At 53.4% G+C, this 11,357-nt stretch overlaps 1 protein-coding gene across 2 annotated transcripts; it reads right to left on the reverse strand.

The window, feature by feature from the left end:
• Positions 1–701: 701 nt before the first annotated feature.
• Positions 702–7,260, reverse strand: ADCYAP1 (adenylate cyclase activating polypeptide 1). 2 transcript variants are annotated; one of them, XM_083874105.1, is made up of 5 exons: positions 5,287–7,260; positions 4,732–4,839; positions 2,825–2,959; positions 2,273–2,368; positions 702–1,480 (listed from the first exon to the last, which is right to left on the reverse strand). In XM_083874105.1, exons 2-5 carry the CDS (start codon positions 4,830–4,832, stop codon positions 1,294–1,296), a joined length of 519 nt encoding a protein of 172 aa, XP_083730231.1. In that variant the 5' UTR covers positions 4,833–4,839; positions 5,287–7,260; the 3' UTR covers positions 702–1,293. The 2 variants fall into 2 exon arrangements, with proteins under 2 accessions (XP_083730231.1, XP_083730230.1); XM_083874104.1 differs by lacking the exon at positions 5,287–7,260 and having other exon boundaries at positions 4,732–4,982.
• Positions 7,261–11,357: the final 4,097 nt, after the last annotated feature.

An 11,357-nucleotide genomic window follows, 5' to 3' on the forward strand; every position in this document is an offset into this window, starting at 1 on the left:
CAAAGAAAAGAGCAACTCCGACCGAAAAAAAAAATGCAAAGGCGAGAAGAACCCTGCTCATTATCACACACGATGAGAAGCATGGACAGCACTGGAGAGTAACACATTGTACTTTGCATCCAGGTCCAGTACCGAGCTGCCCCGGGCAGTTGGGTAGCGGATCGGAGGTGGGATCGCCTCATCTTTACCTGGAGCTGCGGCACCGGCCCCGGTACCGGCTGCGGCCCCGCTCACATCTCCATCCTTCCAAACGGGTCCTGGCTCTGCTTTGGCTTTGTTCTGCAACTCTGCCCACACAGCCACAAGAGCAGTGCACGGGGCTTAGCACTTACTACCCTTGCTGCTGGGTCGGGATTTGGGGCTTGGGGGATTGAGTTTGGCTATTTTTGGTTTTATTTTGATTTTTTGTTGTTATTATTATTTTAGTTTTGTTTTTTTAACTATTTCTCCCTCCAATAGGGCAACAGAGATGCACAATTTGGATCGAGCTGTTGTTTTCATAAGATAATTATCCTCTAAGCTCATTGTTTGAGGATACACTAATAGAGATACGACTGGAATCAAAATAAAAAGCAGGAGAGAGAAAAAAAAATAATCGAAATCTAGAAGAAAGGGGACGCTGCCCCTTCAGAGAGGCTAGTGGCAAAGGAGCCTGCCTTGAGACTCACCAGGGGAAGAATCTGCTTCACCAATTCTCCCAAATCAATTTCCTCGTAATCCCCCTGGGAGCAGGTCATCCTTTTCTATGTACAGTAGCAAATGGTGAAAATTAATGTCTTCGACCCTGTCGCGGATAAAAATACTATCCTCTTAATTTCTGTTACAAAAATAGGAGTAATATTCAAAACAATGATTGTCTCTTTTTTTCTATTTATTTTCTATAAAAACATAAACAGCTCAGGCGAATTCTTGTTCTTGTGCAGGCTTTTCATGAAGAATTGTTCTTTACTATTCTTAGTATTTATATATATATATTTATATATTATATATAACTTAATGATTGGTCCACAAAGTAGATCTGTGCGTTTCTCTAGTGCTTTTTGTACAAAAAGAAAAACAATATTATTATCAAAATATTCATTTAATGGCTTTACTTCATACATAAATACATGTTTAGATAACACAGGAGCGGTGATTGTTCAGTCAGTTTGGAAATGACTTTTGTTTTTGTTTAGATTTTGTTGTTGTTGTTGTTGTTGGGTTTATCTCTCTCTCTCTCTCTTTCTCTCTCTCTCTCTCTCTCTCTCTCTCTTAGGACTTTGTATACACAGGAGTGGCTGGTTACTCACATCGCTACAAATACGCTACTCGGCGTCCTTTGTTTTTAACTCTTTGTTTATACCTTTTCCCCAGGACGGCCGCTAAGTATTTCTTGACAGCCATTTGTTTCCGGTAGCGGCTGTAGCTGTCCGTGAAGATGCCGTCTATGTGCCGCTTGGTCAGCGGCTCCGCATCGTCCCCCAGGCCGCCGCCGGCGCCGCTGCAAGCACCGAGAAGCACAAGCTGCGTCAGGCGGGGCCGCTCCGCCCCTCTCCGCGCCCCTCCGCGCCCCTCCGCGCCGCCCCTGCCCCTGCCCCTGCCCCGCGCGGCCCCCGGCGCAACACGTTGCGCGGAAGATGCGCGGAGACAAAGGGCGCGCCCGAAGGCGCTCCCGGCGCTGTGCGGGAGAGACAATATCTTCTCCCCATGAATTATTCATTGCGGCCGCGAGAGCCGCTCTCCCCGGGGCTTCATTAACGCGTTACCTTCTGCCCAAGGGCAGCGGGTGGCACCGGGCTGGCCCTGCCCCAGCCGAGCCCGCGGCTCCAGGGCTGTAACCGAGCCCGTGGCTGCAGCTGAGCCCTCGCCCATCGCTCTACACGAGCCGCTCGCCCCAGACAACCCTAAGGGCCGCCCAACTTGATAATTCTAAATGGCTTGTTCATAAAAATGTATAGAGACATATAGATAGATAGATATAGATATATAGATATGTACACATGCATGTGTGTGTATGTATCTATCTATACATATACACGTACACATATATCTTTATGCCCGGGAGCAGTAACCCAAACAAACCCCCGCGAGCACCGGCGCTGAGAGCCGGGAGAGGCCCGGGCCGGGCGGGCGATGCCTGGGGGAGCCGGACTGCCCCAGACCCACGGCGGGCACAGCGCATTCCCGAGCCCGGCCCCGCAGCTTTGTTCCCCCAGCCGCGGCCCTGGCAGCGCCCCCGCTCCAGCAGCACCAGCAGCGCCCACCGCGGGAAGGAACAAGCGGAGAGCCTTACCCGACCCGCTTGGCCATCAGGGAGTGCAGATATTTCCTGGCGGATAACTGGCCCAGGAGTTTCCTGTAGGCTTTGTTGAAGATCCCATCGGCGTGCCTGGGCAGGGGAAGAGCCCGCGGGTGAGCGGCGAGACCGGCCAGCGGCTGCGGGGCCCGGGCGGCGGCGGTGACCGTCCCTCCCCGCCGGCGAGCGGGGGGCGGCATCTCCCCGCTCCCCCGGGACCCCTGGTCCCCACCCAGATCCCTCCCCGCCGCGCCGGCTGGGCATTTCTGCTCCGTTTGCGGGAGCATCTCTGGCCTTCCAGCGGCTCCCCCGCTCCCTCCCTCCCTCCCCCGCGCTGCTGGAGGTAAGGCGGCTTTTCCATTCCTTCTGAGCTTTACACTGGGCACCGGGGCCCGGGCAACGTTTGTTTGCGTTCGGGATTTTTATTTTGACATTGTTGCCGTTTGCTTGTTAGCTGTCATTGCTATTTTTTCCCCCAATCGGTTGTGCCAGATCCGTTTTACTCCCCGCTCCAAATGCCCGCCCGACGCCCCCGCGAGCGGCGGTCACCTCTTTTCCGGTGGGTAGTACAGGGTGTACATCTCGCCGATCACGGAGGACGGATTCGCTATACCCAGGGGCTCGTGCTCGTAAGCGAAGTCCTGCAGTGTGTTCCCGTCCTCGTCGTAGACTTCATCCTCCAGCCTGGCAACGAGAGCAGCGGGGAGAAGGAGTCAGCCGGGCTCGGCGGGGCGCTCCGCTGCCCTCCCGCCTGCCTCGGTGGCCGCCCCTCGGCGGGGCCGCCCCGGGAGCCCCGGGAGCCCCGTCCGACTGCCCCATCCCCTCCTTCCCCGCACATCCCCGCCCTCTCCTCTGCGGGGCAGGACGCGGAGGAGGGAACACACCCGCCGTCAGACGCGCTCAAAGAAACCCCCCAAACATGCCTCCCCCCCTCCTCCCCCCGCCCTCCGCGGCCCACGCCCCGGCCCGAGAAACATCCTCTCTCTGTGCGGCACAGCCCGGCTGGCGCTCCCCGGGCGGGGCGCGCAGGCGGCCGCGCACACTCGCGGCTGTGCCCAGGGCTGGGCTGAGCCGAGCGGCCTCCGCGGGGAGCGGCAGGGCCGGGACCGCGCCCGCTCCTCCCGCAGCGCCCGCCGGCACCCGGGGGCTTCGCCTCTCGCTTTTCGTTGAACGGCGCCTCTGCCCCTTGAGATCCCGCCAGTTTTGTGCGAGTCCCAGCCCCCCCAGCCCCCGCTCCCTGCAGTACGATGTAGGTCATTGCACGTTACAGGCAGCTATTTTTGTCTGCGAGCTTTAGCGGAGGTATTAATAATAGATGCCGCTAAAGTGTTTCACTCCTGCTAATTCAGGCGTTTGAATGAAGAAAGCCGGCCTGCTGCCGGCTAATGGCCCCTCAGGCCACCGGCCCGCTGCCCCCTGGACCATGACGGGGCTGCTCCGAGCCAGTCCCGACTGCAAGGGCACCTCGGGGCCCCAAACAGGCCCCAAACCCACCTCGGACAACCCACATCACCCCAAACACACACACACACCCCCATCTCGGCTCCCCGCACGGCGGTGACCCCCGCAGGGCACCCCGGACAGAGCCAGGCGCCGGCGGAGCGGGACGACAGCACCGAGCCCAAAACTCCCCCCAAGCCAAGCAGCCCCGGTCGCCCGAGTAGGCGACAAGCAGGGTGAGAACAGCTGCCACCGGCCGGCCCGGAGCCCCCAGCCCAGAGCAGCGTAGGAAACTCCCTTGTGCCGGTGCCTCTGGGTGTCTCCACTCCTGCCCCAAACACAGGGGGATCCAAACGCCCACGGCTCCCGGCTGGAAAGCGACAGCACAGACACCAGCCTGCGCCCGAGCCCGGCGAGACGACTCAACACAGAAAACCAAACAACCCTGTGCCAGCCCCCTTCCCTCTTGAGAAGGGCCGTCGTACACACACAGGTAAACAGGGGAAGAGACTCGGCCGGCTCTAATGCCGCCACACGAACCACGGCAGCTCCCACACGCTCGCAGACAGCCGTGCCCGCTCCCCCGAGCCGGACAGGCGATACTCGCCGCTCGGCCTGGACGAGCTGAGGGCAGCCAGAGGCTGCCAAGGGCCCCGCAGGACAGGGAGGCGGCAGAGGCGCTTTTGGGCCCCGGGGACACGCAGCCGGGACCTCGGCCCGCTCCCGCCGACACGCAGGACAGCAGGGCCCCCACTCCCGGGACTCCACCGGGACAAGAGGCCCTGGGTTACAGCCCGGGGGCCCGAGGAGCAGAGCCGGGGGATGCCAGAGGGGATCCTGTGCTGCCATGGAGGGGGTGGGCACACAACCCGAGTGGAGGGGATTTCCTTTGGGGACTCTAGTCCACATCCCCTCTCATTTCCCTCCCCGGTAAGATCCCGCTGCTCTTAGCTAAGCTGAGGCTGAGGGGGGCTGGAGCGGTCCCGACGGAGCTCCCGGCCAGCCGAGGGACCTACCTGAGCGCCGGGTACTGAAGTCCGGCCGCAGGTGAGCAGTAGACGCTGCAGTGCATTATTATGCCATAGACCAGGAGTGCTAGGATCGCTTTGCTACACATTGCCACTCTGTGCGGGAGGAAAAGGAAAATGCTGTCAAAAAAAAAAAAAAAAAAAAAAAAAAAAAAAAGCCACCACCGAAAACAAACAAAAAAAATTCACTAGCAAAAACCTAAAGAAACCACCCCACGGCTCACCAACCCCCTGGTCTCGCCTGCCGGAAAATGAGGCAGCGCGGCCCCGGGGGACAAGCGCCCTGGGCAGTGCAGTGCCCGAGGAGAGGAGAGGAGAGGAGAGGAGAGGAGAGGAGAGGAGAGGAGAGGAGAGGAGAGGAGAGGAGAGGAGAGGAGAGGAGAGGAGAGGAGAGGAGAGGAGAGGAGAGGAGAGGAGAGGAGAGGAGAGGAGAGGAGAGGAGAGGAGAGGAGAGGAGAGGAGAGCTGCGGCCGCCGCCCGCCCCGTCGGTGCCCGCCCGCCCCGGGAGCACAGCGGGAAGGCCCGGCCGAGCCGTGTCCTTACCATTAAACTCTGGACACCCGGCACTGAGAGCGTTTGGCTGCGAAACTAACACGGCAGGTCTTGCGGGGGGGAAGAGAAAAATAAAGAGCCAAAATGAGGAGGGGGAGAAATGGAACTCTCTCCCAAGTTGCGTCCAAAAGGAGTTAAAACCCTGGTGACATCGCCCCTCCGATGGGCCGAGGACCGGCGGGATGCAGAAGATGCAGAAGCGGCAGTAGTTAGTTGTTTGATGGTTTTAGGGCAATCCACTCCAAAAAAGAAAAAAGACAGGAGGGGAAAAAAAAAAAAAAAAGATAAAGGAAAAAAGTTTGCAGGTAGCAGCACAGATCTGGAGTGGAGTCTACGAGGGAATGGAGAAAGAGGGATGGAGTGAGATGTCGCCGGAGAAGCGAGCGCTGGGGAAGAGGGAAGAGAGCGAGCGAGTCCGGGAGGGAGCGGAGGCGGGAGCCGCGGGCTGGCTGCGTGCGATGTTGTCTTCCCCAGATCTCTCCCCTCACTGAGCGCCTTCAGCCTGCTCTTCTTCTCCTGCTCGGTGGCTCCAAACTTGACCAGCCTTCCACAGCCTTCCGTCTGATACGCAATTAGCAAGAAAATCTTTGCAAACACTCCGCTTCGGCAAGAGCCCTCTTGGTAAACATTTGCCTGCTCGTTACCTTAGAGGACGGGCAATATTGTTTGTTGCCCCCGTAGTGGTGTCCGGATTTTTATTCATGAATCAAATGCCTTTTTTTTTTTTTCCTCAGTCACGTAATAATCGGGTATCAGAAAAGACGTCACCACCCCAATTCCTCAAGGAACACGGTTCTGTGTCGTCCTCAAAGATGAGCTTATCAGGAGTCATAAAGCTTCTCATAAACACCAACTCACACTTTCCCCCCCGCCCCTCCCCCCAAAAAATATAGAAAAAGAAAACCAAACAATCAAACAAACACGCAGAAAAAAAACCCCAAACCCACCGCACAAACCTAAAAGAATGTTCGCCACAGTAAAGTTTTACCTGACGTGGGCAGGGAGGCGGAGGAGAGCAGTGAGGGGTGGGGTGGGAAGGGGGTCCCCGGGCTTGTTGTGCTCCCCCAGGGCTCTGCTCGGGCTCTTTCCCGGGGCCAGCTCACCCCGCACACAGCCCGGGGCCCCGAGCGCGCAGGCGGAGCAGCCCCGGCGCGGAACCCCCCATCACTGCCGCCGGGATTCAACAATATAAGTGCCTATTTTTTTCCCCAGGCCCCCCTTTTCTTTTTTCTTTTCTCTTTTTTGTCTTTTCCATTTTTTTTTTTTTTTTTTTAAGGAGTGTTAATATTGTTCCCATTACACAAGGCTCCCCCCGGGGGAGCCAGAGCAGCTCTGCGTGTATTGAAGGCAGGGCGCGTAGGGGACAAGGAGGGTCCCACGCTGGGCCGGCTCTGCCTGGGGAGGAGGGGGCGGCTTTTCCCCCCACTCCCCCGGCCCGACCCTCTCCTCTCTCCTCCTCGTGCACAGACAGATGTGCGGCTCGCAGCAGAGAGGGAGGGAAGAGCATCCTTTCCATGAGGGAAAAAAAAAAAAAAAAAAAAAAAAAAAAAAAAAAAAAAAAAAAAAAAAAGTAGTTGATTTGCTAGAGGGAGCGGGAAGGAAATCCCTTCTCTGGGGACTTCCCCGCCGCCGGAATAATTTTCCCCCGAAGTGATGCGCCGGGCGCGGGCCACGGGCGGGCTCCCAGCCGCTGCAATCGCTGCTCGTCTCTGCAACTCCCCCCTCTCCGCCACCGAAAATGTGCCCTTCATTTCCGAGAATTACCCAAAGAAATCCAGGCTGCAGGAGCCATTACTAGACATTTTAATTATTGGGATCATAAGCAGAGCGTTCAGGAAGCAGCAATAATATAGTTCTCCTGTTTCCTATTTGAATGGGCTTGGTGTAACATGCTTGGATGAGTTATTTGAGCCCAAATCGATTTCTCAAAAACAACGACAACAAAAAACACACCATACAATTACATTCCTATTACGGTCATTTAAGGTTTCGATATTTTCCGGAGATAAAGGAAATTTGACGTGAATGAACGATTCCCGTACAAATGGCCAACGGCGCGGTCTCGGCCGGGGATGCGGGACTGGGGACGGAGCGGGACGCGCTCCCTGCTGTCATCCTGAGCCGGGCGCTTCGGCAAGGACCAACAGGACAGGGAGCGGGGCAGGGCAGGGCAGGGCAGGGCAGGGCAGGGCAGGGCGGCTGGTGGGGCTGCTGGGGAAGGGGTCACCCCTCTGCTCCGGCTGGGGAAAGGGTCACCCCACCGCTCCCAGTATGAAAAGGCTCATCCCGCGGCTCACGCTGGGAAAAGGGTCACCCCGTGGCTACCGCAGGGTCATCTCACGGCTCCTGCTGGGGCAGGGTGACCCCACGGCCCCGCCGGAGCAGGGTGCCCCCGCAGCTCCCCCTGGAGCAGGGTGCCCCGCTCCCCGGGCCGGCCCCAGGGCTGGGGTTCCCCGCCGCTCCCCGCGCCCCGCACGGTCCGTGAGCGGAGGTCGCCACCTCGCGGGCAGCCGCGCACCTGCGGCCGCCGTCGGGCGGAACGGGGCTGCCCCGTCCCGCGAGAAACCCCCCGGTGCCCCGGCTGTGAGTGGGGGAAAGGAAAGGAAAGCAGGAAAGGGCTGCTTGCTGCTCCTCTTCACCGGGCCTTGCGGGCCGGTGAGGTTTGCGGTGGGGTTTTGTTGGTTTTCTTTGCCGTGACTCGGCGGTAGCAGGTGTAAACCCCTGTGGCAAGGATTGTGTGCATCGCGTCAGTGTGAGCACACTCCGCCTAAAGAACAGGAAAAAACATTCCTCCCTCCAAAGACACACACACACATGCGATACATTTTAAAGCTGTGGCTGTTTTCACTTTAGGAAAGCTACTTTCAGCTGCTTTTGATAGATACAGCTGCATTCGTCTCCTCCATCCCCACTCTCCTAGATCCCTACAGAAAGCATGAGGATGCCTGAAATAACAGGCATCAGCAGCACAGAGGGAGAGATATGCACAAAACAGACCTGAAGCTACAGACTCCACACAGAGAGCCCCTGTGCCACCCTGGTTGTACTGTGCATGCAGCAAAAATGTCAGGATGGTTCGAGAAAAAATGCATCTTCTAAGCTCTCATTTGTGGTGAGTAACTCACACACAGCTCATGCCAATAAAAGTTTCATAGCATCTCACTCTACGTCACAGGGTTGTGAGTGCAAAGTGAATATGATTATGACATGACTGTGGTTTAGGCTGAGGAAGTAAAGGTTTTAATCTGGTCTCTGTGTACAAGTAAATTTCTCAATAATTGTCATATCAAGGCTGAGAGAGATTTAAGGTATATAATACTTGCCTCTAGGGCAAATTCCTAAGGCAATATCTGAACAAAAACAGGGGTTTTTTATTGGCAGAATTTCTTTCATCTTCCCCCTACCAGCTTAAATTAGACCTTTTAATTTATCTGACTATTCTATTTTAAATATCTATTTTATTAACTAGAGCATTATAATTCTATAGGAGTTTCTAGGGGAGCTTACATCCTGTGAGCCTTTTCAAGCCTGACTGCAGCTGACTGCAACTGACTGCTGAGAACCTTCCTGCTATAGTTCTAATTTGAATGAACATATTTAATCGTGTACCATGATGGGCATCCTTTTGACTCCTCAGAAACTCCCTTTTTATATTCATGCACATTTCATAATATATACTATAAGTAATTTATCAAACTCTCAGGAAACCCTATTGGTCCATAAAGCCAGATACCTCATACACACTGGCTGGATGTCCAGCCACTATATTCGTATTTCGTCAGTATGTCCCAATTTAGCTGCATATTTTAAAAAGAACCTGGAAGAATTGATGTGCCTGGAATACATCATTTTATCATTAAATGACATATGTATTTCTGCCAATATAGAAAAGGTTGAATTCTTCTTTCTCAAAAGTAAGCAATCTTGCCAAAACAGCTGTCTCTCTCACACACATATATATTATGGATTTATCATCTATCTTGTAACCACCTCTGCCAGGCCTCCTTTCTTATTAGGGTGGCTTGGGGAACCATTGCTAACCAGCATCACAATGAAATACTTGTCTGCAGCAGTTGCACAAATAAAATACCAGCCTTCACCTTTTCTTGGCTTTCCTGACTCCTCCTCCCCAAGGGCCAGCTCCTGGGAAGGATGAACTTGTCAGAGGGGAGATTAACCCACCCATGAAATCATTCAGCTGTAGCTGTGGCCATCTGAAAAAGGCTAATTAGGGATAGCCTGGCAGCAGAACAGAAGCTCAAGCTTATAGCTCAAGCATGGCTTGGAGGACATTTCAGCACTTCCAGCCGAGATGTGCAACCTGCAGCAGAGGTGGGAAAGCCCCACTTTCCTCCTGTAGGCTAGATGTAAATCCACTCAGGGACAGAAATATCTGAAGCGTTTAATTCACAGAGTTGCTTTTCTTTTAATAAACCATTCCCTCTCACACTTTCTTTAGGTAAAAACAGCAAAATGCTTAGGCACACTGTAGAAAGCACAAACATCTGTGTGCTTTCTCATGTCCAAAGTGATAAAGCTACAATCCAGACAAGCTTGGTCACCCAGGGATGTTCTGGGCAGAATGTACATACTACAAAAAAACACAAAAAACCCAGAGAACGACAACCAGGGATGGTATTGGGGCTACAAATCTCTTGAGAGACAATAGAGGAAAGCCTCACCTGGTGGCAAAGACCCTTGCCAGCCTCTTTTCATGAGACCACCAAGCATTAGCAAAGTCTCTGTGAGAATCTTCCAGATAATTCCTTGCTATCTTTTATAACCTTACTTCCAAGCAAATGGTCAAAAAAAAAAAAAGGTAGGTTTGGGGTTTTTTTCTTTCCTTCTCTGAATTGAGGAGGCAGAATGTGTAGGAGCACGAGCAGTTCAGTCACTTTGCTCTTGCCACTGCTTAGAGCTCACAGTGAGAGACAAGGCCAGTGGGTTGCCTGTGTCTTGCACGATTGCCCACACAGAAGCTCGGTGTTCAGCCTTACCCCGTGGGTGTCCTCCTCCCCCTGTTCAGTAAATGAAGGCTGATGACTACCACAATACAGAGGCAAAGGAAGAGTCATTCCCATCCAAACACAAAGGCAGGAAAATCACTTTCTAAATAAATGAATGACCAAACAGTGGACTCGGATTCACAAGGGGGTACCACGATACTATGCTTGTTACGGAAAATTCCTTGGATGACCAATAGATTTATTTATAATCTCTCATCTTTCACCAAAATAAACTTGTATGCTGTAAGAGAAGAAAAGAATTGTCCTCGATGCTGACAGTGGTTCTTTGATCAATCATACACACATGAAAACTAGAAAAAGAAATTATGAAAGGCAAAAAACAACAAATCAAGGGCTTCTTTTAAGACCTGATATTTCAAAGGCCTATTCTACACTAAAGCCAGCAACCTATAAAAAGACCTCACTACTTCACAGGGCAGAATAAAAGGCTTTAGCACTGGCAGCAGATCTATCCCCACTCTCATTTCCATTTGGTCCAGTGTTCAGGGGGAGGGTAAACCCTTAAGCAGATTGAATATAGAAAGTTTCATAAGTACTGCCAAGATACAATAATTTATACTGGACAAATAACAACCACAATATCTTTGTGTTCCAGGTTTCTTTAGATGCAGCTGTAGCCCAAGGTGAATGACAAGTTCTGGTTTTGTACCCAAATGTGACAGAATTTTGGGTACACCTTTAGAAACAGTGGGACTGCCATGTGCCTGTGTCCAGAAACAAAAATCCATCTGTAGTTCTGAGGTATTGCTAATGGCATAGCTAAAGTTATTCATAGTTTACATTTACCAGAAATAGTTGGAACAAATTAATAATGAATTAGAACATTTCTTATCATCGCAGGGAGCGAGAGGGAATAAATAGAACCATCCATATTTTCTTATTACAAAACAGTGTGCAGCCTATTACCAAACACTAATTTAGTGTTGCTTGTGCTGGAAAACTGTTGAAGGGTCTCTGGCTCCTGACAGTGCAGCTTAATTCAGTCTGACGGGAGCAAGGCTGCACAGAAGCAGTCCAGGGCGGGCAGGTGAGGAC

The sequence above is a fragment of the Zosterops lateralis genome, assembly GCF_965231275.1.
Source record: "Zosterops lateralis genome assembly, chromosome: 1".
Lineage (NCBI taxonomy): Eukaryota > Metazoa > Chordata > Aves > Passeriformes > Zosteropidae > Zosterops > Zosterops lateralis.

Coding starts and splice junctions, on each gene's coding strand:
- ADCYAP1 (XM_083874105.1), bottom strand. CDS start 4,832: ATGTGTAGCAAAGCGATCCTAGCACTCCTGGTCTATGGCATAATAATG. Junction 2,369..2,824: donor TACTACCCACCGGAAAAGAG/GTGACCGCCGCT, acceptor TCCCCTGCCCAG/GCACGCCGATGGGATCTTCA. Junction 1,481..2,272: donor CTGATGGCCAAGCGGGTCGG/GTAAGGCTCTCC, acceptor CGGTGCTTGCAG/CGGCGCCGGCGGCGGCCTGG.